This window comes from Colletotrichum tamarilloi, assembly GCF_030869305.1.
Source record: "Colletotrichum tamarilloi strain Tom-12 chromosome Unknown Scaffold_1.1, whole genome shotgun sequence".
NCBI lineage: Eukaryota > Fungi > Ascomycota > Sordariomycetes > Glomerellales > Glomerellaceae > Colletotrichum > Colletotrichum tamarilloi.
The window spans coordinates 730163-756037 of record NW_026849384.1 but is presented as its reverse complement, the minus strand read 5'-3'; the positions used below and the strand labels follow the sequence as shown (position 1 = coordinate 756037).

At 54.5% G+C, this 25875-nt stretch overlaps 9 protein-coding genes across 9 annotated transcripts; 4 read left to right on the top strand and 5 right to left on the bottom strand.

The window, feature by feature from the left end:
• Positions 1-785: 785 nt before the first annotated feature.
• On the bottom strand, positions 786-4506 carry CTAM01_00254 (carbamoyl-phosphate synthase; the record flags this gene model as incomplete). The annotated part of the gene is made up of 4 exons (XM_060516308.1): positions 786-893; positions 965-2342; positions 2394-4074; positions 4167-4506. The coding sequence occupies 4 exons, from the start codon at positions 4504-4506 to the stop codon at positions 786-788; spliced, it is 3507 nt and encodes a 1168-aa protein (XP_060388934.1).
• Positions 4507-6152: 1646 nt separating this feature from the next.
• Positions 6153-7750, bottom strand: CTAM01_00253 (tRNA synthetase class II core domain-containing protein; the record flags this gene model as incomplete). The annotated part of the gene is made up of 2 exons (XM_060516307.1): positions 6153-7301; positions 7355-7750. The coding sequence occupies 2 exons, from the start codon at positions 7748-7750 to the stop codon at positions 6153-6155; spliced, it is 1545 nt and encodes a 514-aa protein (XP_060388933.1).
• Positions 7751-8274: 524 nt separating this feature from the next.
• On the top strand, positions 8275-9365 carry CTAM01_00252 (uncharacterized protein; the record flags this gene model as incomplete). Its single annotated transcript, XM_060516306.1, has 2 exons — positions 8275-8531; positions 8588-9365. The coding sequence occupies 2 exons, from the start codon at positions 8275-8277 to the stop codon at positions 9363-9365; spliced, it is 1035 nt and encodes a 344-aa protein (XP_060388932.1).
• Positions 9366-9397: 32 nt separating this feature from the next.
• Positions 9398-10606, bottom strand: CTAM01_00251 (18S rRNA biogenesis protein RCL1; the record flags this gene model as incomplete). Its single annotated transcript, XM_060516305.1, has 1 exon — positions 9398-10606. The coding sequence occupies one exon, from the start codon at positions 10604-10606 to the stop codon at positions 9398-9400; it is 1209 nt and encodes a 402-aa protein (XP_060388931.1).
• Positions 10607-10934: 328 nt separating this feature from the next.
• Positions 10935-13490, top strand: CTAM01_00250 (pentatricopeptide repeat domain-containing protein; the record flags this gene model as incomplete). The annotated part of the gene is made up of 1 exon (XM_060516304.1): positions 10935-13490. One exon carries the CDS (start codon positions 10935-10937, stop codon positions 13488-13490), a length of 2556 nt encoding a protein of 851 aa, XP_060388930.1.
• Positions 13491-13587: 97 nt separating this feature from the next.
• On the bottom strand, positions 13588-14670 carry CTAM01_00249 (G-patch domain-containing protein; the record flags this gene model as incomplete). The annotated part of the gene is made up of 1 exon (XM_060516303.1): positions 13588-14670. One exon carries the CDS (start codon positions 14668-14670, stop codon positions 13588-13590), a length of 1083 nt encoding a protein of 360 aa, XP_060388929.1.
• Positions 14671-15407: 737 nt separating this feature from the next.
• CTAM01_00248 (Nop14-like family protein) lies at positions 15408-18205 on the bottom strand (the record flags this gene model as incomplete). The annotated part of the gene is made up of 2 exons (XM_060516302.1): positions 15408-17849; positions 17906-18205. 2 exons carry the CDS (start codon positions 18203-18205, stop codon positions 15408-15410), a joined length of 2742 nt encoding a protein of 913 aa, XP_060388928.1.
• Positions 18206-18526: 321 nt separating this feature from the next.
• On the top strand, positions 18527-19593 carry CTAM01_00247 (uncharacterized protein; the record flags this gene model as incomplete). Its single annotated transcript, XM_060516301.1, has 2 exons — positions 18527-18899; positions 18950-19593. 2 exons carry the CDS (start codon positions 18527-18529, stop codon positions 19591-19593), a joined length of 1017 nt encoding a protein of 338 aa, XP_060388927.1.
• A 3702-nt stretch (positions 19594-23295) lies between these two features.
• On the top strand, positions 23296-25842 carry CTAM01_00246 (CAP-Gly domain-containing protein; the record flags this gene model as incomplete). Its single annotated transcript, XM_060516300.1, has 2 exons — positions 23296-23786; positions 23841-25842. 2 exons carry the CDS (start codon positions 23296-23298, stop codon positions 25840-25842), a joined length of 2493 nt encoding a protein of 830 aa, XP_060388926.1.
• Between the last annotated feature and the right edge of the window lie 33 nt (positions 25843-25875).

Genomic DNA, 25875 nt, shown 5'->3' with positions numbered 1-25875 from the left:
ATCCGTATATTCTACGCAACTGGGTGTCATCAAGCGATGATGCGGACCCTGGGAAAAGGCTCTCTCAGAACTCTCGAGAACTCTAGATGGGAAAGGATCGGGAATGCATGCTTATGCGATTGGCCAAAGGTGACAGGCTTGGTGTTTGGGGATCAGGGAATCATGTGATGGCGTGGGAGGCACAAATGGTCCTTGGGCAAGTGGAAGCGATCAAAGGCACCTGTACCTTAGTCAACAGTTTCTCCGGATTAAAGGGGGGCCTGGGTTCAAATAAGAAACCCGAATGAAGCGGTCTCGTCTTCTAATCCACTGTTCACGATCTTCAAGTTCAAGTCATTTCACCTCAGCGTCTGCTGTGCTTGATACGTCACAACATTCCGATCCGAAGGTGGCCATTCCTGAAAGCATAGCAGTACCCCTCATCACGACGTCTCCAAGTTCTTGATGATGTGAAAGGCCATCGTATAGTCAGTCTTGTTGCCATAGTCGTTATCCAGAAACAATTTCAAGACGGGAATAGAGCAAGAGCATGAAGTCACATACAGGAGCGGAGCAGGGGAAGAGATGTTGTTTTAAACAAGTTCTTTTCTTTTTCAACTAGAAGAAAAAGGGGTAAAATAAAAACAAAGTTCCTTATTTTTTTAATCCACCCCCTTTGCCGATATCACCATCGCCCTTCGCCGATTTCGAGGTCTTTCTTTTTTCTGTTCGTAGAAACGAGAACATTTCCGGCTAACCTAAAACTCCAAATTTTTGAAAAAAGATACGAATAAAGTTGGTGGTATTTACAAAGGCTTGCCGCCGAGGAAGTTGGACCACGGGCGGACTTCGGAGGGGATTCCCTCCTTGCGGGGGAGCTTCTCGCTCATGCACTGAGCAAAGAGCATGGCAGTCTGTTGATTGTTTGTTAGCAAATTCATTCACATCAAGTTGACTTTTTGTCATGGTGATCCGGGGAACTTACCTTGGGCTCCATGAACAGAGGGACGCCAAAGTCGACGGCGTTGCGACGCATGACGTAGTCGACGTCCATGACGGTCTTGCCACGGGCCTGGGCCAGGTTGAAGACACCGCGGATGTCGTACTTCTGGAAGACCTCGCGGAGGGCGCGCTTGTCCTCCTTGGGGAACTCAATAACCTCGACAGAGACCTTGCCCTTGGCGCTGGACTCGATGAACTGCTTGACCTCGTCGTCGGCGGCGAATAGCTTGTAGCCCATGGGGGCAAGGTAGTTGACGACGGTGGGGAGCCAGTCCTTGTTGAGCTCACCGCCGAAGAGGAGACCTTCACCGGGCTCGGGCATGCGGAAGTTCATGGTCGACTGCAGGGAGGTCCAGTAGGCCTCGACGAGATCCTTGCCGAAGCAAGCAATCTCACCGGTAGAGGCCATTTCGACGCCGAGGAAGGGGTCGGCACCGGCGAGACGGGTCCAGGAGAACTGAGGTACCTTGGTGGCGAGGTAGTCGCGCTTGACGGCCATGAGGTCGACGGGCTTGGGGACGTCCTGGCCGACAAGAGCCTTGGTGGCGGCATCAATGAAGTTGGTGCCCAAGACCTTGCTGACGAAGGGGAATGAACGGGAGGCACGGAGGTTGCACTCAATGACCTTCAGCAGAGGCTCGCCGCCCTCGGGGTTATCGGCCTTGATGATCTGCATGTTGAAGGGACCGGTGATGCGCCACGCCTTGGCGACACGCTCAGCGATGTCCTTAACACGGTCCATGGTGGTCTGGTCAAGGTTCGCGGGGGGGAGGACAAGGGTAGCATCTCCAGAGTGGACACCAGCCTGCTCAACGTGCTCAGAGACGGCGTGGAGGATCAGCTTGCCCTCAGAGGCAACACCATCGACGTCGATCTCCTCAGCGCCCTCAATGAACTTGCTGATGACGACGGGGTGGTCGGGGGAGACATTGGCCGCAGCCTCAAGCTTCTCCTTCAGGTCCTCCTGACTGCGAATGACAGTCATGGCAGCACCAGACAGGACGTATGAGGGACGGACGAGGACAGGGTAGCCGACCTGGTCAGCGAAGGTCTCGGCCTCCTCGACGGAGGTAAGCTCCTTCCAAGCGGGCTGATCGATTCCGATGCTGTCGAGAATCTCAGAGAACTTCTGTCTGTCCTCGGCCTTGTCGATGTCCTTGGGGTCAGTGCCGAGAACCTTGGCTCCGCCAGTCTCCTGCAGACGGAGGGCGATGTTCTGGGGCAGCTGGCCACCGACAGAGACCACGACGCCCGAAGCGCTCTCAAGCTCGTAGATATCCATCACACGCTCGTAGCTCAGCTCCTCGAAGTAAAGCTTGTCAGCAGTATCGAAATCCGTGCTGTAGGTCTCAGGGTTGAAGCTGATTGCTTGTTAGCACTTGGCATTTCGTAGTTGAATCTTTGAGACTTACTTGATCATCACGGTCTTGTGGCCCATCTGGCGCAGAGCCTGGGTAGCGCTCACAGCGCACCAATCGAACTCGACGGAGCTACCGATACGGTAGACACCGCTACCAAGAACGATAGTACCCTTGTCCTCAAAGGTGACGTCGTGGGAGGAGGCGTTGTAGGTGGTGTACAGGTAGTTGGTGTCGGCGGGGAACTCAGCAGCGAGGGTATCAATCTTCTTGACCCACGGGCGAATGCCGAAGGCAAGACGAGCAGCGCGAGCCTGGTCCTCAGTGCTTCCAGTGGCAAGGGCAATCTGGCGATCAGAGAAACCGAGCTTCTTGGCCTTGGTGAGCTGGTCCTTCTTGAGGTTCTCCAAACCACCAGCCGCCTCGAGCTCGTGCTGGCAGTCGACAAGGTTCTGCAACTTGTACAAGAACCACTTGTCAATCTTGGTCAGGTCGTGAACCTTCTCTACTGAGTAGTTCTCGTGGAGCATGGCCTGGCCAACAGCGAGCCAGCGGCGGTCAGTGGGGTTCTGCAGCTCGAAGTCCAAGTCCTCGAACTTGTCACCCTGGAAGCCGACAAACTTGGGGTCGACCTGACGGATGGCCTTCTGGAAAGACTCTTCGAAGGTTCTGCCGATAGCCATAACCTCACCGACAGACTTCATGGCACTGCCAATGTCGCGCTTGACGTGCTGGAACTTGGAAAGATCCCAGCGGGGAATTTTGGTGACGATGTAGTCAAGGGAAGGCTCAAAGTTGGCAGTAGTGGTCTTGGTGACCGCATTGGGGAGCTCAGGGAGGCTGTGGCCCAGGCCGATCTTGGCAGCAGTGTACGCAAGAGGGTATCCGGTGGCCTTGGAGGCCAAAGCAGAAGAGCGAGAAAGACGGGCGTTAACCTCAATGACACGGTAGTCAAGGCCGTCGGGCTGGAGCGCGTATTGAACGTTGCACTCTCCGACGACGCCAAGATGACGGACAATCTTGATGGCGGCAGATCGCAGCATGTGGTACTCCTCATCGCTCAGAGTCTGACTAGGAGCAACGACAATACTGTCTCCAGTGTGGATTCCCAAGGGGTCGAAGTTCTCCATGTTGCAAACAGTGATGCAGTTGTTGTTTGCGTCACGGACAACTTCGTACTCGACTTCCTTCCAGCCCTTCAGAGACTTCTCAACCAGGATCTGGGGGGAAAGAGTAAGGGAGCGGGCAGCCATGTTGCGAAGCTCCTCCTCGTTGTTTGCGAAGCCAGAGCCCAAGCCACCAAGTGCGTAGGCGGCACGAACAATAATGGGGTATCCGACCTTCTCGGCAGCGTCGAGAGCCTCCTCGATAGTGCCAACGGCGATGGACTTGGCGATAGGGATGTCGATCTCGCCGAGGGCCTTGGCGAAAAGGTCACGATCCTCACTGGTCTCGAGGGTCTTGACGCTGGTTCCGAGAACCTTGACTCCGTACTTCTCAAAGAGACCCAGGCGCTGCATCTGAACACCCAAGTTCAGGGCGGTCTGGCCACCGAAAGACAGGAAGATGCCATCGGGCTTCTCCTTCTCGATGACATACGTCACGTACTCCGGTGTGACGGGGAGGTAGTAGACCTCATCGGCGAGCGAGTGGTTGGTCTGGATGGTGGCAATGTTCGGGTTAATGAGGACAGACTTGACGCCGGCCTCCTTCAGAGCCTTCAGAGCTTGTGATCCTTTATGAAGAGTCGTGTTAGCCAGAAAGCTCCTTGGTGTCTGTGACTCATTCTCTACACTTGTTGAGCGCGAGTTTGGCAAGCAAACGAACCTGAGTAGTCAAACTCTCCGGCCTGGCCAATGGCGAGACCACCACTGCCAATGACGAGCACCTTCTTGACATCGACGCCCGCTGAGGGCTTGATCACACCGCTCTCAAGATAAGCCTTGGGATTCGGCGCAGATTGCGCGGCACTGGGACGAAGTGCGCTCGCGGTAAAGAGACGCTTTTGAAGCAGCTTAGCACTGCTGTTCTGGAGTTGGGCTCTGGCCAGGCCGTTGGAGGCGGCGAGGGTGAAGTTGCGGCCGGTCAGAGCCGTAGGGACTCGGCGACCATGTCGGAGGACAGCCGGAGCTCGACCTGCCAAAGAACTTGACATGGCCGACGGCATTGTGAAGGATTCAAGGGATCAATTCGACAAAGACCTTGGGGAAGAGAGAGAATACTCGAGGTCAGAGCCAATTGAATGGTTTTTGGACCAAGAGAGAAGAGGTATTATGGCCGCCGGGGAGGGAAGGTTTGTGACTCTTCCGTGAGCTTTGTTAGAGTTGTGGGGAGGGAAGATGGTCGCAGCGGTCTTCGTCTTCAGCGACAAAAGGCGGTCCGAACTGTGATAAGATAAGGAAATTTTTCTCTCAGCGGTTGTTGAATTGGCCGATCGGGGGGGCCCAACAATGGCTCAGGACGCTAACTGGGGTGGTATCACATCCGTCTCTTCCCTCAAGGCCCCGTCTGCTGCCCCGTCTACTGCGCCAGGGACCACTTGGGCGCCGTTATCGCAACTTTCTGCGTCACCGCAGTGACTGTACACACCCTCGCACATCCATCTCTCTCTCGCTGAGGGACCACCCTAGTGTCTCCCGCCCTCACCTCTAATGAGCGAGGCTTGGGATTTGGCGAAAATTTCTGACAGTGCAGGTACTGAACAAGGTTTTACAGCGTTGTCAAAACTCTCAGCAACGCATTCTCGTCTGTAACCGTCAGATGCCCCGAGCCGTTCCCTGGCTTTTGGTTTGTCTTAAAGCGAGAGAGTATTTGAAGCTGGTGGTTCGCCCACTGGTTCGCCTCAGTCGACTCGAGCTTTGTGCATACCTTGCCTTCCATTCTTTCCTGCGTGTCTGCGGAGGTAGGTAGCCCTGAGCTCAAGGTGCCCAGACATTGCTGGCAGCTTGGACAACATGCACTGTTGAGTCACGGAAACAAACTCTTTCGGGATGGAAATAATGCTACATGTACAGTACATATCGGGAGTGTACCTTAATGATTGACTCAATTGAGACGGCTGGAGACCCATGGGGACTTGCAAATATTCCCCGGGCGTGCTGCAGCTGCTCCAGTCAATCTGGCAAGGACTACTCGACATTGGAGTCCTGGGGGAGTGACTCACGGCGCTCGCTCGCTCGCTCGTTCGCTCCTGCCCGTCTGCCGGGTGGCATCCCGTCTGTCGTCTACTCTCACTGAGGCGCGACGGTGCTCAGTGAGTCTTACACCCTGTGCCAGAGTCGAATTGCACGCACCTTTTCGTCCTGAATGAGGGCCCGAGCTTCTTACCGTTTGGGATGCGATCTGACGTTTGGCCTAACCAACCCCGCTACATCTGGCATTTGCCCCGCCTTTAGCACTCAGTGCCGGGGAGTCGTCAATTTTTCATCTCAACCATTGGCCAATGCCTCAACTACAGTCCGAGCAAATGCCGCTGAACGACTCGGAGGCGGCCGAATCGGTCCTGGCGCCGATGACACCAATGACACCGATATGGGATGTCAAAATCTATCATGAGGATCACCTGCCGACCCTTGCCAGACGTTGACAGCTCATTTAAATCGTCCACCTGCGGAAGGGTAGCCGTGGGGCAGCTGAATCTCACCATCGTCGATGGGACAGACCTGAGTCCTGACACCCTGGTAACCTCATGGTTGACAGCTTGACAGTACGACCTTTCAAAACGTGATTGGTATTCCATTCGCCAACATATGCCAGCCCAAGCTCATCTCATGTAAGTCGTGTCCCTTTTTCTACTTTCCCATGCCGAATCCTCTAGTTTTTGTCAAGTCTTACTGCTGGGTTTCTCTCAATGAAGTTCAAATCCACCTTGTGTCCCAACAGCTTACGAATGTTGGAGATGCCGTACTTGATCATAGTCGGTCTCTCCAGGCTCAAACCCCAACCGTATACTCTCAAATCCTTGGGCAGACCCATTGCCTCGAGCATTTCCGGTCTGAACATACCGCTGTTACCGATTTCGACGAGCTTGTTCAAGCCCTTGTGGAAGCTGAAAATCTCCATACTCGGCTCCGTGTACGGGTTGTACGCCGGCTTGAACTTGATGTCTGTAATACCCATCTTGTTGAAGAAGATCTCCATGAACTCCATCAAGCCTCCCAGTGTAAGTCCGTAATCCGCAATGACACCCTCGACCTGGTGGAACTCAGCCAGATGCGTAGCGTCGACACTCTCGTTACGGAAGACTCTGTCGATGGAGAAGTAACGGGCCGGAGGAGGTCTGCCGTCCGGTCCCTTTCTGGAAGCCAACTGATGAAGTACTGCGGTGGAGATGGCCGTCGTGTGCGTGCGGAGAACAAGCCTCTGAGCCTCGTCCGCAGCCCAGGGGTAACGGTAGCCGATTGAGCCAAACTTGCCATCCTGGTGGACCTCCTTGACGTTGTCCCAGTACGTCTTGTAATCCTTCTTGTCGTCTTCCGACTCGGGACCAGGCTTGTCTGCAACCTTGGGATCCGAGATGTAGAAAGTGTCCTGGAGATCTCTCGCGGGATGTTGTTGGGGCACGAAAAGGGCATCGAAGTTCCAGAATCCAGACTCGACGAATTTGTCGGTCGGCATCTCCTCAAAGCCCATCTCGAAGAAGATTTGACGGAACTCGTGGCGGACCTTGTTGAGGGGGTGAAGCGCGCCAGAGTTCTGGTCGGATCCAAGAGCCTTGAAGTTGTACGGCTTGAAGTTGGCAGTCTTCCATGAGCCAGACGCAATCATGTCAGCCGTCAAGTCCGTCTCCTCCTTCTTGATTTCCAATGCGAACTCAGGTCCCTTCTGGATCTTGTATGCGATGACCTTCTGGGTCTTGATGAGTTTGCGCTTCTTCAAGTCGGTGATGATCTTGGGCTCGTGGGTCTTTGTCTCCAGGATCTGCTTAAGCTGAGCCTGAGTAACATCTTGAATCGTGTCGGCCTGCGCACACGGTATTAGCATGTAGTGGTGACATTTGGGGCAGACAAACTTACAGTCGCAATGAGCTTGCCGTCGCCACCCTTCTTGATCCACTTCTCCTTGAAGGCCTTGCCTTGGCCGACCTTCGTCACATTCTTGTCTCCCACAGCAGCCTCAAGCTCTTGAACCGTCAACCCCTCCAAGGCTTTCCGGACCGCCTCAAAGACACGAGCTTCGTGGCTGCCGTGCTCAGCAATTTGCTTGCCCTCGGCCTCAAGGACGGCTTCCTCCCGGTCAATTGACTCGTATGTGACCATGGAACGACTAGCGAGGCGGTCCAGTGCGGCCTTGACGTCCGTGAAGTGGAACTCTGGGAAGTGCTCGGCAGACAGGATGGGATCCTTCTGAGACAAAGCCAAAAGGATCTGGGATGTAAGGTCCCCAGAAGGACCGTTGCTTGCCGTCGCCATGATTTCGTGCGTTGTTGTCTGGATAGGTGGCTTGCACGTCAAGATGTCGATGTTCGGCTCGTTGAGTCAGAGGGGCACTTGTAAATTAGGCGGGAACTCCTGGCAGAAATTTGGCCGCTGCGAATGTCGAATCGGAGGGGAGTGTGGACCCTTGCGCGGGATGGATGGAGGGGTATTCGTATCAAAGATTCTCCTGTTCCGATATCAGCAGGTGCCCACGCCAGTGGATCTAGCTCCTGAGCTTACCGCGCCGAGTCCTGGACAGCTTGCCTGCGTGCCTGCCTTCCATTCCTCAAGCTGTGGCGTCACACTTGGTATCCCTGCAGCTGGCTTCGGTCGGCTTTTATCCACATCTGTTCGCATCACGGTCCCAACGGTCGGGAATACCTTCATTCGTGCTTTTATCTTGACAGCCAACTCCACTTTCCCTAGCCGTCATTTGCCAATCTGCTGGAGTATGTGAAGCGTCGCACTTGTCGCCACGCTGCAGGAATCCCCGCCGACACCAATGAGGCCAACGAGCTATGGTCGATGATGCCGCGCCAGAGACCCTGCCAGGCCGATCAATCCCTTTCGGGAACGACCAGGAGGATGGCAGAGGGGATCCAGAGCCTTTGAACCGCGCCGATGATGCAGAAGCTAGAGGTTCTACAAGAAGGCGACGGCGGAAACATCGAAAGATCAATCCCGGCCTGGCAAAGAAGTTCGACTTCTTGACCCAATTACTGCGGAATCTCGACTCCATAGTATACGCAGAGCTATGCACATTATACTACATGGAGTATGCCACTCTCTCCTTCTTATGCTTCGTCATCTCATGTTCTGACTATTATTCAGGTGCTCCATCTTCCGCTTTGCAGTTCGCGTCTATGGACAACACCACTGGCTTACACCCAAGCCTGACGACTACCCATTGACTATGGCGGCAGCCCGGTCACAAGTCATATCAGTGTTTGTCCCGAACTTGCTATGTATCTTGCTACATATATTTGCATCCCTACCTGTAGCTGGCGAAGCTGCGCGTGGCTATCTTCACGGCGGCGTCATCGTCGACTTCATCGGGCAGAAACCACCAACCTCGAGGCTTGCTTTTCTAGCTCTCGACTGTATAATACTGGCTGTGCAATGTCTCATGCTGGCTGTCCATGCCGAGCGAGAGAAGCTACGGCCTATTGTAAGGCCATTGCTTTTCCGCCTGCCCCCGGCACTAGAAGAGACGATCGGCCTTTCAACCCAAGATCACGACGCCGAAGAGCGGGGCGTTTTGAGAGATGCACCTGGACTGGACATGGAAGGCGCAGACAGTGTGGAGCTCCAGTCTCTGAGGCCTAACGGCGAAGCTGAACATGCCCAGGAACCTTCACGAAGGAGATCCTCAAGACGACGCTCGTCCTCGAATGCAGCCAGTGGGATGCATTTATTCGATGTCTTCAGTTCAGGAAACGGCGATTTGGGGGAGTTCCACATATCGCACACTATTAGACACGCTACCACTGATTACTGGGGAGCGGCAGGGCACTCGCTTCAAACCCTGGGTTATACCGCGACATTGACGAGACTGTCCGCAATGAGGAGGATACCACAGCTAGAACGCAACCAGAGGAATCAGAGGTAGTCTAGATGGTATCATGATCGCATTCTGGTATCTTAAGCAATTTTGCGACCAACATTACCAACACCGCTTCCCTTGACCGAAACAAGTATATCGTTCGACTCGTCGTCTTCAACGTCCCTTAAACCCCAACTACTCGCGCCGAATGTCCGCAAGTCCCTGGCGAGCCCAACCATCTCTTCTGTTCCGATGACATCTCTTCCTATCCTCAATCTTCCTACGTCTTCAGATCCCATAGCCATCAACGTCATGACGGTGCTGGCTGATGCTTTGCTGACACATCCACCTTGCGCAATGGTTTCCAGCAGTTGATAGGCACAATTTTTGCCAATATCTTCAGGCACTACGCCGCCCACAGGTGGCGCTACTACATCTGCCGAGTAGAGAACACCTACAGAGCTCGACTCAGCCACCAAACTGAGACCGAAGCCAATGCCCGTTCGTGTCTTTGACTTGTCGGCCGCCGTGATAAGAGGTGCTGTATCGTACTGCGCTGCGATATGAATGTCTGAAACGAGAGCATTCAGGACCTCTCTTGCCGAGTGAATCATTCTGCTGTTGTTGGACGCTGAGACTCCCGTACAGTATGCGACTCCTCGTATCCTCCTTATCTTGCCGGGATTGCGGTTTAGGTGCAACGTTTTCGGAAGTCGGACCTGGCTTGCGAACCGGAGCTCAACGACACCACCGCCACCTCTACCATTCTTTCCAGGGCAGGATCGCGACAGCACTCTCAGCTCAATTCGCGCAGGCGGGATACCGAAGAGCCCAAAGAGTGGTAGGATGGCTGTGCGGAAGGAGTCGACAGAGATATCGCCGGTCTCAGTCGCAGATGTGATGACACCCGGGCCAGTGAATCGGATGTTGACGTGCGCCTTCGAGAATGGCGCGAGGAGGCAGATTGGGAGGAGGAAGTAGGTGACGCCGCGGTTGTTGTTTGCGGGGAGGTTGTGCTCGATGACGTCGCCGTCGGATGCGCCAAAGCCAGCCATCGTTCCAGTGATCAGACCGGGGTGGTACGTGATGGTCGTACCGGTGTACGAAATTTGCATAGAGCTACCATTGGTGACGGCTTCCAGTAGTCGGAGGAATGAAATCTCGTGGGGCGCAAGACCGGGGTGTGTCGGCGACGAGCTGCGAATCTTAGAGATGTGAACTGGCCGACCAGTCAGAGTTGATATGATTAGTCGCTGCGCAAAGGACCTATGTCCTGTGAACCGCAGGTACTCGGGAGCGGACGCCATTTTTGCCGTGGGTCGTTTGGGTGCTGGTGATATCCGCGGCCAGAAAAAAAAAGAGTAGACGAAGGTGGGATCTAGAAAATTATCTTTTTCTGCCGGGATATGACCGCTGAATCTGTTACAAGTGGTAGGCGGTAAAGGGAATCCAGATGTCTCTGATAAGATAAGCTCTTAATGATTCGCGACGCGCAGATGCAGGTGCACCTAGGTTCAGGGTCCATCAAAAAATCTGACCCGTTTCTCTACGTGCCATGAGCTTCCTCTCTGCTTGAAGCGCCCATTTTCTTCGCTTTCTCCTTTATCTTTATGTTGACCACCTTCGCCTCTCCTTATGTCTCATAGAACTTTTTTTCGTGACATAGCATGTCGAAACACATTCATTTGCCAGTCATGCCAGTCAACTTTGGGCTCTTCTGCCCCGCCGCCATGGGCGATTCGACATAGCTCCCGTATTGCTCAACTAGGAGTCAAGCCTCGAGGTGCTCAGAACGCACAGCGCAAATCTGCTCCGACGCCCTCCACCCAAAACGATGCCGATCCGAGCAGAGCAGCCGCCGACCTTCTCAAGGAACTGATGCAAAAAAGAACCGACGAGCCTATTATAAAGTTCTTCGAGAAGGGTGAATCCGGCCAGATTGAGCGGCTGGGGGACGAGGATGCTTTCAGAGAATCTATGGGTGGCGTAGACGATCTGAAGAAGGAGCTGAACCAGACTTTTGCGGCTGATATGCGGCGCACGCTCTCTCGTTTTCAGAATGAGGGCGGCTTGGGTGCTTTGGGAATCAACGATGTCGACTCGATTGCGAAAGATTTCGAAGACAAGCTCGGGAATGCCAGGAACCCCGAAGACACATTGGAAAGCTTGAACGCATACATCAAAGACTTAGAAAGCCAATTCGAGGCAAGAGGATTCGATGTCAGCCAATTCGATTACAAGAACCACGCGGCAACACTGGGCGTCATACAGGCGACTGCTCGCGTGGACCCCTCACAACGAAAGAAGCAACCCCCAATTCCGCAGATCCCCGAGAAAGTGTGGAGCTTCAACCAGCGAAAACGGATAGTACGATTAAACACGCTCCTCTCCCGAACGACTAAAGAGATGCGACGAGGTGAGGATGTTACGGCAAAGACTGCCCAGACGGTGTGGAAGACGTACGGCGCGGCGAGGCAATCTCTAGCCAAGGCTTGGGCGCATGTTCCTCAAGGCGTTTGGAACCTTCTGTGGGACATTCTGTCGCTAGACGATGCGAAAAACCCAAGCCGTCTCACATATCTTTCGCTGCTAGCAAGAGATATGAGCGAGGCGAAGGTTGCTTTGAGCCCTTCGCAACAGCTTGTCACAGTCGAAGCCATGTTTGTGGACGGATGGGAGGCCAAGGCCATCGATAACTGGAAGCGATGTATGTCCACCCTCGGCGACAGTGGCGCAGATACCTTCAAGGAGTTTTGGGAGCTTGGAGTGCGCATGTTCTGCCAACAAGGTGATCTTGTGCAGGGAGAACGCGCGGTGAACAAGCTGCTCGAGCGCCAACTCGATCCACGCATTCTGTTGCCGTACATTAGGAGTTGTGCAACAAATCCGAACGCGGAGCCAAGGATAAAGGCCTGGGACGCATACCGTCGAATGAGGGACCTTCTTGGCTCTTCAATGGGGCTCGAGGACTACGACCAGGTGATCTCTTTCTTCCTAACGACTGGACAAACGGAATACGCTTTGCAAGCCTTCGTCGATATGATGAGCTCTAGTACGGTCGAGCTGAGTGGACGAGACCGATTGCCTTCTCAAATCGGCAACAAATTCTTCTTCGGAAAATGGCTGAAACGACTTATCGGTGCTGGAGACCTCGATGGAGCGCATAGCGTCTTCGAATTCATGCGGTTTAAGGGCATCGAAGCGGCCAGCATTCAGGTGAATGGGCTTATTGGTGCCTGGCAAAGGTCAGGTGGCGCCGATAATTTGGAGAAGGCGGACAAGTTGGCATGGCAAATGATCGATGCTCGCGTGGAGTTTGTCGAGAATCGTCGTCGACTTTCAACCATGGAAGGGCCGGTTCGTACAGTCGAAGTGTCTGTGAAATCTCATACAGCTGCCATGCCCAAGGCCACGCTCGAAACGTTTTCCCTACTTGCGGAGAATTATCGCCTTCGAAGTCTTCATGCCGACTTAGCGAAGTTATGGGACGCTTTCAGAGAAGCAGAAATCAGCCCGGACGCCTTCATGATGAACCAGTTGCTGGAGTCACACTCACAGAACGGCAACATCTCTGAGGCACGCCAGCTGTACCAGATTCTCGTGTATGACCGTCAGGTCAAACCTGATCCCTACACGTTCATGGCATTGTGGAAGATGCTTGGTGCCAATCGTCTGCACAGTATTGCAGGCGATGAGCTTGTCAACGAAACCAGAATTACACGCGAGACTTTTGCAGAAATGGTTCGCTTCGCGTCTGTGTTCAAACCAGACGGTCTCGACGGGCAAATTGCGAGGAAGATCCTCCACACATTCCGCCGACTAAAGGACAAAATCGGCATCGTCGTTGCCCTCCAGGCTTTTAAGGCTGTCTTCGACTTCACTCCGCCCGAGGTGTTGGCCCTCGAGATGATGATGGAGACTACAAGTCTTGCCTGGGAGACAACGCAGGCGCGACAGAAGCTTCGCCTCATTAAGCGCAAGATTGACTCGCACGTCGAAACCCGACAGAAGTCCATTGGAGGAACTCTGACTCTTGACGAGATGTCGCTCAAGCAGCGTGGCGAGGAGTACTCGTCTTACTTGCAGACGGCGTACATGCAAGAAGCTGGTGAGCTGGCCAAGGGCCAGGTGTCGATGGTGGCCAAGGAGATGGGCGTGTACGATATATTGGCACGCAAAGGCAGGGGCTAGACGCCATAAGTCCTCTCTGTAACATCAAGATGTAGATATTGTACACTATAATGACACTCAATACTATGATACCATGCAAGCAAAATTCCATTCCCACTTAGTCGTGATCCTCTTCCGTAACACCAGGACACCCCTCCAACTCATCGTCCGGATACGTGTACTTGCACCAGAAACAGTACCGATGCTCCCTCCTCAGATACTCCACCAGCCGCCGCAGCTTCTCAGCGTCTTCCAGCTCGTTGAACTCGTCAAGCTCGGGATCCTCCTCGTCCAGGTCCTCCGTGGTGACGTAGACAACCTGCTTCTTGCCCAGCGCCGTGCGGTCGTCGGCGTCCTCATCGTCGTCCTCGTACGTCGGCAGCCGCGACAGGCTCTGCTCCAGATCATACCTCATCCTGCGGTCCCGCTCCTTTTCCTCGCGGTGGCGGGCGAGACCCCTCCAAAGGACGTTGATCGACTTGAGCGGTCTCGACGCCGCGCCGGCCGCTCGCGTCTTTTTCGTCGTTGTCTTATCCTTCTTGCCGTCTCCCTCGTCGTGATGACTGGTGCCGTCCTCCGCTGCCCCTTCGACAACCAGCGGCTCGGCCACCTCCTCGCCCTCCTTCTCCTCCGCCATCCTCTCCGAAACCCGCTGCGCCGCAAACACCTGCGCCTGCACCCTCGCCGCCTCCCTCTCCATCCTCACCCGGTCCCGATACTCCAACGGATCGACCCTTACCCTCTTCCCCTCCCTCACCTCCTCCTCGATCCTCTCCGCCGCCTCCCTCAACTTGCGCTTCCTCTCGCTCTCCATCCCGATACCGCCCCGGTCCGCCTTGACCTCGACGGCAATCGGCTCCGTCCTGGCATCGTTGCCAGCACCAGAGCCGCCTGTCGCCCCGGCACCTGCACCCAGCGCACTGCCCGCCTTGAAGCCCATCTTGGCCATCATCGCGAGCCCCTTGCTCTTCTTGGCGGCCGCGGTCTCGAGGAGGGACCGCGAGAGCGCCTTTTCGCGCGCCGCTTCCTCCTCGGCCGCGAGCTCCTCCTTGGACTTGGGCCGGCCGCGGATCTCGCCTTCGCGTTTGAGGCGCTGGCGGCGCTGCAATGAGGTTTCTGGTTGGGATTTTGCTTTGGTGGAGGCGGCTGGTTCGTCAAAGGTCATGTTCATGTAGTCGTCTTCATCGTCGGAGGCTGCCATGGCTTGCTGGATGGTGGCGGGTTTGCCCTAGGGCCTGTCCACCTGAAAGTTTTGTATAGGTGTGGGGTTGATTTTTGAACGTAAGGCTTTCGCGTTCTTGGGTATTGGGTTTGTTTAATGGTGTGAGTGAAGCCGTGTAAGCGTGGACTTGGTAGGTGGTTCTTCAGTGTTATGAGGCGCAGTGTTGGTACGTCGAATCCAGATCTTATGAGCTGGGGAATTCACGGCTTGTGAACAGCTGGAGAGATCTTGAGTCGTTATACCGGGGCGGCCTCTTAGACGAACATCTGTGATAATGGTGGCAGTTCGCCTTCATCGCAATGTTGAAGTTGAGGGATGTCGAAAGAGCTTGTTGATGCATGTTCTGGGGTACCTTGGAGTGGGACCGACGTCAGCTGGCAGGCCAAGCAGTCAATGGATGGTGGAAATTTAGTTAGTCACACTGTACAAATGCACTTCATATGGACGACTTCGAATCACCTCACACATCCGTATAACAGAACCATGAACGCTGGTGTCTCCGGGCTTTATAATGGCACTCCGTCTGCCGACTGGTTCGTTTGGGTGTGGAATTTTGATTAATGGCCCTTTGCCTAATCATGTATATGAAGCCACGACTGAGCTCTCCACCCCTCCACCTCTACTGGTATTGAATACAAAAAAAGGGAATAAACTATGCCGAAAAGCACCCGTCAACTTTTTCATACCGTAACACAAAAGACCGAAGCGCAAACCGTCTACCGGTTCCTGGCCCTCTTTCTGCCGTCCTTCTCCCTCTCGTACGCATTCGCCTCCCTGCCCTCCTCGTTCTGGATCTCCGCCACGAGCCTCTTGTACTTCTTCTCGTACGCCTCGTCCTTGGCCTTCTTCGCACGCAGGTTCTCGCGGGCCATGAACTGGGCATCCTTTCTCAGTTCTCTCATGGCACCCTTGCGCTCCTTCTTGTGCTCCTTCTTCAACTTGGCCATCTCCGCACGCTCGCGATCCGGGTCGTAGTGCTTGTTTGGGTCGTACGAGTCCTCGAACTTGGGGATGAATGTCTTGATGGCAAGCGGGCGGTGGTGGTGCAGCTCAAGCGGCCGTTTTGAGAGCTGGGCAATCTTGAGCATGCGCTCCATCTTGAGCTTGGACTTGGCGAGGTGTCCACCAAGAGCCTCAGGGAACTTCGAGCGGCTTGACTTGCTGCTCAGGTGAGCCACAATGTCAAGTGCTGGCTGGAACGTCTCATTGAAAGCAGGCTTTCCAGTCCAGGTGTCTGCAGCAGCACCCAAAAGCTGAAGAGTTGTGCTCAACAGGGCAATTTTCTTGGATTCAGCTTCCGCACCGCTCACCTCTAACTTGGCACAGTCAGCCGGCGAGAGCTGTCGGAGCTCCGTCTTCCGCGCGTTTGCGACGCGAATATCCGCTGCAGGCTCATGAAGAGGGAAGTTGCCAGAAAGCTTCGAGATTGCTGAGGGAGCCAAAGCACACAGGGTGTTGAGAGAGAAACTCATGACCTCTGGAACGTAGCGCTTCGAGAACTGCTGATACTGGACTGCCAAGGTCGAAAGGTAAATACCAGTGGCATAGTCGCTGAGTGTTTGAGGGATCTTACCACCGAGATAGCGCCCGATGGTAAGCATAGCAGGAGTTGCGACCTGGTGGAAGTGATCTGATGTAGGGAAAGTCGATCCGATAGCAGTCAGTAGTGTCAGGTCGCCAACATGCACTGCGAGAGGGCGTTGTTGGCTGATCTCCTCAAGATGGGAACGGTACTGGTTGGCAATGTCGACGGGGAACATCTTAGCGAGGGAGTGGATGTGTCGTACCAAACTCTCCAGCACTTGGAAAGATGGGCTGCTGTTGGTCCGTGGGCCGTGACCGATCATGTCCACAAGCGCCTGAGCAAACTTGCCGAGCTTCTCCTTGTTCGCGCTGTTCAGCTTCGGATGGTACAAAGCTCGGATACGCTGCACGATGGTAGGCAGCTTATCGCTAGGGTACTTCTGTGCCAGCGCCGAGAGTTCATCGTAGCTCTGCGGACATGGGAAAGTGTAAGGCAGCTCAGAGCTGTCGAGTTCCGCGCCTCCTTGTCCACCAGGGTTTGCAAACACAGAGCTCTTCGCTTCCTCCTCGTTGAGCAGACCTTTGGTGAATTCGTCGTCTTCGGAATCGTCGCCTTGATATTCCTCCTCTTCCTCCGATTCTTCCTCTTCGCTCTCGATAGGCTCCAGGTCCGAACCGCTAGCAATCAAATCGTCCTCAATGAGGAAGTCGTCTTCATCGTCAAAGCCGAGCTCTGTCGCCGTCGGGCGGGTCTTGGCCTTGATGCCCTTTCCGAGACCGAAATCCTCTTCCTCCTCCTCAGGAAGCCACTGGAAAGCAGGATCTTCGGCAGGTTGGTCCTCCATCTCTTCATCCTCCTCGCTTTCTTCGTCGGAAGAGACAGCTTCGCCGTTCATTCTCTTTAAGCGCTTCTCTTCGAGCTCCTTCAGCCTCTTGGATTCCTCCTCTACCAACTCCTCGTCGGTCTTTGTGCGCTCTGTTGGGGCTGCACGGCGGTCCTGAACGAGCTTCTTCAGGCGCAAATCGAATTCCTTATCGAAAGTTGCCTTGTCAACTCCAGCAATCAACTTGCCACCCTCATCCTTATTCTGCGCATCCGATTTTCCATGAGCCATGAGGAGAGCGTGGAGGTTTGGCAGCTCCTTGTCCAATTGCATTCGCAGGTCCTCATCCTCGTCCTTGGCAATCTGTCGCTCGTACTTATGCATCTTCGATTTCGCAATGACTTCTTCCATGACCTCCTTCTTGGACTTTTTCCTGTCCGGCTCGTCAACCGCTCCCTCTTCGTCTTCACCGAAACCAGCTTCGCGCAGGCGCTTGAGCTTTTTCTTCGCGGAAAGGGAGGAGTCGCTGTCGTCGTCTGAGCCAAGGTCGTCCTCGTCGAAATCGTCGGCCATATCCGGATGGTGCTCAAAGTTGAGAGCCTGACCCATGTGTGTCAATTCGCCCAGTGGTTCGGCTTCCTCGAGATCGAATAGCGATGTCTTCTTGTGTGACCTCTGCTTTTCGCGGGCGAAACGTTCGAGCATTTTGTCTTCCTCGGCCAAGGAGGGGTCGTTTTCACCGAATCGACGATCAAGAATACCGCCGACTTTGTTGCGCTTCTGCATCTCGACGAGAAGTGTCTCTCGGCGCTATCAGATTTATTAGCATCGCAAAGTGCTGCATAGGAGCGGTAGTGTAGTCTTACCCTCTGCTCGCCCAGAGACTTGGCCTCGGTAGGACGGCCATTGACTCCTCTCGCTGCAGCTCCAGTCTGAGGCCTGTTGGTTGTAACATCGAATTTGGGTCCTCGTGGGTTGTGCTTCAGGTCAAAGGGGTTGAATTGTTCTCTGATTTGTCCCAGCGCAGCACCTCTTTGTAGACGCTTGTCAGTCTTGGCCTTTTCGTCCTGCGCGAATTGGCGTTTCTGCTTCTTAGACTTCTGAGGACCAGTGATTCCCTGCTCCCTCAGGGAGGCTTTGAGCCGCTTGAGTTGCGAGCCGGCCATTTTGTCGGGCGTAAATGATACTCGGCGTTGTTGTCGCTGAGGTACGAGCAAACTCCATCAAAAAGCAAATCGGTCCTCGCACTTGCCCAAATTTTTTGAGCGGGACGGTTGACTTATCTTATCGGGATGGTGGGGATTGACTGGGCGGTGGCGCAAGGCAGAACCCATGGATGCTTTGGCTTGAGCTCCGAGCATCCATCGTTACAAGCTACATACTCCGTACAGCTGTGTGCCTTGAGAGTTTCCCACACGCGAAAGCTCAATGCTTATGTATCGATAGGCGACCATGCTTCATAGGGCCGTTTTTCAGCATCAAAAAAGATGACTCTCACGTCATTTATCCGCGATGAGCGCATCATCCTTGTTGGCATTGGGGCCGCTACGTTTGGCCTGGTCACTATGATGACCCAGATGCTGACGTACATTCGCGACGACAACGAAGTAAAAGTCACTCCGCCAAAGACGCAGTACATTACACAAGAAACCGAAGACGCGCTTGGCCTTGATACTCTCGACAAGCTGCTATGCCACCCCAACTTCTCCATTCGAGATGTTGCCATCAAAATACTTTGCGACCGTGCTGTAAACGACAGCGGTACGGTGCGACAGCTCCTCTACGGCATCACGCGACCGGACTACGATACTCGTATGAAGAACCTTCGTGCCCTGGCAACGCTTACTGGGCAGACTAATGGTAGGCAAGGGAACCTTTCTTACAAGACGGACGAGCTGACTGACTTTTAGACTTCGCAGAGGGCCTGTCGAAGTTGCACACATGGAGAGCGTACTCTGCCCTCGTCAGATCCCTTGAACTAAGTCTCGACGACACGGAGCAAACGAAACTCGACGACAAATACTGGGACGAATACTACCTTCGCGATATGGCTGAGAGGTTCTGCCTCATGTTCGTACTCGAGCTCATCACCAAGTACGGTGCCGACATGTTGGTCAAGGCCAAGTTCGTGGAAAAGTGGTTGGCCAAACAACATTGGGGAGACACCGAAGCCGAAAGGCAAGAAAACTTCATATACTACATGGAGCACAAGAATAACCGCATCGTCGACATTGTCACGAGGATCGCACACACTACCCAAGGCGCAAAGGCGATCCTCGCCTGCAACCTCGCCGCCAAGACGAGTTTCGACCTCAACCCGGACACCAACTTGGCCGGATTCACCATTGCCTTGCAGTCCACATTGTGCAATGCAGACGTTGATGACGATGCGGAAGCGCTGCAAGCAGTCGAGCAAGTCCCTCGGACACGAGAGCACTCGGCCGAAGAACAGCGTCTTAGGCGGCAGCACCGTGAGGCAATGGTGTTCAACGACGGTACCAGACCGATAGGAAGGGAGGACATAATCGAGAGAAGCCACGATTCGCCAAGCTAAACACCAAGCATGGTTCCAGCAGAAAAGCAAAGAAAAGTCCCAGCAGTACGGGCGGGATCGCGAAAGTGCCCGACAGGGACACACAATGTACGCTCAAGTATGGATTCGGAGACAGCATCAACATCGCAATGAGTGACAGGCGACGTGCCGTCAGATTCCCTGTGGAGGAACTCCTACTCAGCACAGACCAGCGAGAGGATGGATAGCCAGGGACACTTCTAAGCCATCGATATTGAGTAGGGGTAGGGTAGCCTCATGTCGTATGACATGAGTTGGACTAAAGGCACGCGTCAAGACGCGGCATATGTACTCCGTACGGAGCCTGGAGTACAGCATTCGCGTCTAATTGACTCGGGAGGTGGGAGACTCGACCAGAGAAATAAAGGGGCGGGGCTTCTTCCGCGAGCAACAAGCCTGCATGGGTGCAGCAAGCTTAGCAGCATAACACCAGCGATAGAGTTATGACGAGATACAAAGAAGAGGATCGAATTGCTTCTCAGGTTAGTACGTGAAATGCCGTTTTAACCCCACCGTCTGCCGTGCACGATGGCCTAAGGGGTCAGGGTGATAGATTCGCGAACCCAGGTAATTTTCATCCGATGATGGATGCCCTTGGGCGCTGGGGAACTGCCAGGCTCCGGCGTCGAGCTTCAAGAAATTAGCGCGTAAACGCACTGAACCGGTGGCACCCTGTGACACTGGTCAAGCCCAGCTATCCGCACCCGATTCGGAGGCTTGTTCCCAGAAGCTTTGACACTAGACCCCGGGACCCGTCTTTCATCTTCGGCTTGTACTGTAAGTTGTCGGGTACCCATTTCTCGACCGACCAGGCGGTCCTAGTACGGCTCATCCGGTTCATCGGGTCTTGAAAGCATGTGGATTGATTATCCGTGGAGTGCTCTCAGATGGATAATATCGAATGGGAATATGCATTGGGTTACGAACAAGCTGAACATGACTTGCGCCGTTCTGACTCGGATCAGTATTGTTTACTTGAGCTTGATGCAGGGGTTTGATACGAGCAGCACGGCGACGAGCCGGAATGCGGGCTCTCTCAACTTCTTGTGCTCCGTACGGAGTACTCTGTGCCTATTCTGTAGTCAGCAGCGCCGTTTGGCGGATCTGATGCGACGCTGTCCTTTCCTAACTGGTGCTGATTCGCATCATGCAGCCGCGTGACGGGCTGCAGGGAGGATCCATCTTCTTTCAACGGATAACCTGGAGGAGCCTCTTTCTCTTTTGAGAGCCGAGGACAGTCCAGAGTAGCAATGCCGCAATGCTCGGTACTACGACACGACTCATTCCCTGGCTTTCTTGGAGTCGGTTCGACCGTTGAGGATGAATACACAGTAGGTTTTCATGGGCGGGCTGCCGGGGTGAGGGGGTACTGATGAGGTAACATTTGTTGTGGTAATTATGTGACCCTCCAAATCCATCAGAATTCGACCGGTGTCTGTCTAAATTTGGGAGGCGCAGACGGAACGAACTGGTGCATCGAGCCAAACTTAAGATTGCCTGGCGATATTGGACTGTGAGTGGTTGCTCGCAATAACTGCTCTGATGCTACGCCAGTCACAGTGTAAGTTGCATTGATACATTGGATAGTAATTGCTCTCCAGAGATGATAGGGCCCATGTGCGACTGCAGAAATTTTGATGAAGCACACCATCAAGATGAGAGGAGGCAGATTTTCCCACCCATGGTGTGAGCAGCTCTGCTGGTGAACCACCCGCTGCATGGCAACGAGCAACGGCGGCGTGAGGAAGAGACAGGTTCTGTACGGATACTCTTCAGACGTCGAACACGTTGAGGTGCATGTAGGCGGTCAAACTGCCCCTGCTGGACTGGGCTGGGCGTCTACTTGTACATACACCTCCGCTGTCTGCATGCAGCGTTAAGCAGCCACCGGTTCGGACGACGCAAAGCTACGACAGCGTCATGGCAACCGCGAGGGGAATGGGGAGCAGCTGGGGCCACTGACGAGCCTCCTTTTGTGCCTTCTCGACGTTCCAGGGTCTTTTTTTGTGAGATCTGCGGCCGCGCTACGATGTGTGATGGGGAAGATGAAGGAGCGATGCAGGCTGATGGCCCAATTGCAGGCGGGCATCTACTCGATCCCCTACCTTTAGGTACCTCGTCACCTCATGAAGCTTCAAGACCTGGTAAGGTAAGGTAGACGAAGCTGCCTGTCCAGTCCAGTGAAGGACTGAATCGGGATCCGCGTAAACAAGCAGCTGAGCTGTTGCTCCGCGATACAAAGAGACAGCTGTGGAATGTGCCCGACCTGACGAGACCAAAACCAAGAAGACCAACGCAGACGCAGACACAGTTGAGTCTTGCTCGTTTTGTCTCGTCCCAACCCAGATATAGCTCTCTCCTTCCCAATCATTCGTCTTCCAGTCTTCCGTCTGTCTCGCCTCTTTCTTCTCAGCCCGTGTGCCACGGCGTATGTGTCTTGCTCTTGTCATTCTTTGCATCCCACCATCCCGCCATCCCACCTCATTTGCGAATTTGCGACTCCTACCTCTCTTCAGTCCTCACTTCAGTCCTCACTTCAGTCCTCACTTCAGTCCTCACTTCAGTCCTCACTTCAGTCCTCACTTCAATTACAGACAGAGTATTGAGTATTCGCCCGAGAATACCACCTTCCAACGACCACATACACCTCCGTCACGGTACCTGATCCCATCGCAAGGGTAACGCTACTCCAACTGACGGATCACCAACCCATTTCCCGCTCCCCTTGACATCCATCACCCCTGCATCTCGCTGGTCTACGGATCCTTACCCAAAGAGCTGAACCAAAAAGTGGTCAACGTCTGAGACCCCATCCCAAGGAGTCAGGACGGCCGTGCTCTCTCACAAGGGCTCACAAGGGGAAAGGAGGCTCAGAGCGTCACAAAAAGCCCCTCGTCTGGCGACCACTTTAACTCTTTTGCTTGCGTCGGGCTTCTTTTGTCCTCCATCTTCTCATCGTTGCCGTCGTTGCCGACTGCCCTGGTATCTTTGCCCGGGCCTCTCTCTCTCTCTTTCGCTCTCCCTGCGACTCATACGGAACCCTTGGTATCAGTCGGCGCTGGTCAAGCTGTTCGGAGCTGTCAGATGATCTGTCAGGCTCATTGAAAGACGAACTCGCAACGACTGTTAGAGACAAATCATTCTCCACGTCAAAGACACGCCCAAGGCCCCGAGACGATCACACCTCCCGGTTCTTTAGCTCTTAGCGCTCTTTCGGTATAGCGTCCGCCTGTCTATCTGCCAGTTTACCGCCTACCGCCCAATCGACCGAAATTTGTCCTGTCCGCCACGTCTTTGCGCTTGCCTTTCCCACCCAAGGCTGTCAGATATTTACGAATTAACCCTCCCGTTCTATCGCCCAACACGGCCTGCCTCGCGCCTCTCATTCGCTACTCAGCTGCAATTGCGACTAAGGCAAGCAACCTTAGTTGACGTTGGCCCCAAGATACCTTACCTTGCGGGCGACGAGTGGGGCGTTCGGGAATCAACACCACCACCACAACCTGGAACCTGGTCTTACCTGCGCCGCCTAGTAGTGAGCCAAGGCCAGTAAAGCTGCCATCCGGTGCGCAATCTAGCGGTCGCATTACTGGCCGGCACCCTGTACGCGAGCACCCGCGCCCAATAATCTTCTGGACCCCTCTGGCCTTAAACACCCAAATCGACCCGACCTGACTGTTCATCATGTCCGTCACCACAACAACAGCGACCGCCGCATACGCGCCGACCCATAGAAGTCTTGCCCACCCGCCGCGAACTCTTCGCAAAGCTACCAGCTTCACTAGCAACTTCGCCTCCTCCACAACCGCTTCCTCTCCCAGTCTTAATTCCCTCTACAACACACATTCGCGACTTACGCCCTCCCATCAATCGCTTCCGCGCAAATCCTCCTTGGCTGCTCTTACTCCCAAGTCTCTCGCCTCCATCCCCGATGTAAGCGAGTCCTATGCCTACAACAGCGTGCTAGCCGAGTCGCCCGATCGCAAAATGCCACCCGCCACGCCCGGTAGGGCCGGGACCGATTTCGTTCTCGGCGATGTCGTTGAAGTCCCGGGCAACATGTTAGGCACTGTCCGTTTTATTGGTTCGGTGGATGGAAAGAAGGGCACTTTTGCTGGTGTCGAGCTGCATCCCGAGTTCTCTCAGCGGGGCAAGAACTCGGGCGAAGTGGAAGGGTAAGTTTGCGCCCAACCAGTTTGTCAATAACATTCGCGCCTGACTGCATCTAGTGTTTCCTACTTTACTACGACTCTTCCTGGCGCAGGCATCTTTCTCCCTCTCAACAAAGCCGTGAGACGAGACTCTCCTCCTGGCTCGTCTTCCAGCTCGTTTCCTCACACTCCCACTGCCAGCACCATGGGCGGTCTCAAGGTCGGCACGCAGAACTCCACGAACACACCTCCGACGCCGTCAGTGCCGCTATTCAGCAAATCTGTTGGCCCTGGCATTGCCCCCGGCCGATCAGTCAGTCCTCAACTGAAGAAGTCGATGAGCAGGCCCTCTGTACGCCCGGAGTCGCCTGTACGAAAATTACAGATGACCCCAGGACCGAGACCATCACTGGCGACACCCGGAAAGGTGCCTTCCAAATACAGCTCTCCTGCCCCGAATCGCTTCGCGCAGAGCGTTCGTGGAACGGCTGGAGACCCGAGCAAAGGTTCACGATTGGATAGGAAGCCAAGTGTTGGTCCGCGCAGTGCCTCTGCCCTTGGCCAAACGTCAATGTTTGACGAAGAGCCGATGCCCCAGCCACCAGCCACTCTGCAGCGAACACAGACCAATGGGAGCACCAATTCGGTATCTTCCTACAGCTCCAAGTTCAGAGTACCGTCGCGGGCTGGAGCCGGCTCAAGGGCCGCGTCACGAGCTCAGAACGATGACGAGGTTGACCGGCTTAGAGCACAACTGGACGACCGTGAAAGGCAGTTGAGGGATCAAGCATCTACGTTGGCAGAGATGGAGAGCAGTTTGACCGAGCTTCAGACTCTTATGGAGAGTTCGGATCTGTCAGCACCCAAGCGCAACAGTCTCGACGATAAGGACTCGATGCAACTTCGCGCATTGGTCAGAGAAAAGAATGAGAAGATTGCGATGCTCACTGCCGAGTTCGACGCACACCGAGCTGACTTCCGAAGCACCATCGACACCCTCGAAATGGCTAGTTCCGAAACCGAACGAGTATACGAAAAGCGCATTGATGAGTTGATGATGGAAATGCGTGAGCTCGAATCGCGGACGGATGACGTAGATTCGGTTGCTCGTCAGTTGAAGCAGCTTGAGGAGTTGGTTCAAGAGCTCGAAGAGGGTCTCGAGGACGCACGACGCGGTGAAGCGGAAGCAAGAGGGGAGGTCGAATTCCTCCGTGGTGAAGTCGAGCGTACACGAACTGAGCTGCGCAGGGAGCGCGAAAAGGCATCAGCCGGAATGAACGGCACCACAGGTCCAAGCAACGGAGACCGTGGCTCCATTTCCAAGGAATTGGAGCAGAAGGAAGATGAGATTCGGGGTCTTAAGGCGATCATCCACTCTCTCAGTCGCGATTCTGTTCCTGGGGCCGACAAAGCTGAGGACCCCTCCGTACGCGAGAACGCAGTGGCTCGTGAAAGGCTGGAGCTCGAGCTGGCAGAGCTCAATGATGTCGTGAAAGACAAGAGCCGTCGCGAGGAGGAGCTCGAGCGGGAAGTGGAGAGACTTCGTAGGGGAAGCGTCACGACTCAGCTCACCGGACCTCTGGCCAACGGCGGTGCGCAGCGTTCTTCATTACGCGATTCTCGAGATACCGTCATCTTGATGCGCAACAGCGAGCCCCAGTCTCCCACGACGACGCACAAGCGTGTTCGTACACTGGACACGATGCCCGAAAGTGACGCCTACTCATCAGTCACGGATAATAGTACTCTTTGGTGCGAAATTTGCGAGACTGGCGGACACGATATCCTTACTTGCACCAATATGTTTGGCAACGAGGGTGGCAAGACCAACGGCGATGCCGGCAAGGCCATCAAGGAGGAACTGAAGCCCATCCCCGCCGAAGACAAACCGGCTCCTCTATCGCCAATCAAGTCTAAGCCGCTTGCTCCTCCGCCGACCGTCAAGATCTTCCCAAACCCGATGGATTCCGGCCCTGTGGCTGGAAAGGAGAGCGGAATTGTCGACGTCTCCAAGTGGTGTGCCCTATGTGAGAGAGATGGACACGAAAGCGTCGATTGTCCATTCGAAGATGCATTCTAGGCGGATGGACCTTGAATCTCGACAGCAAGCGTT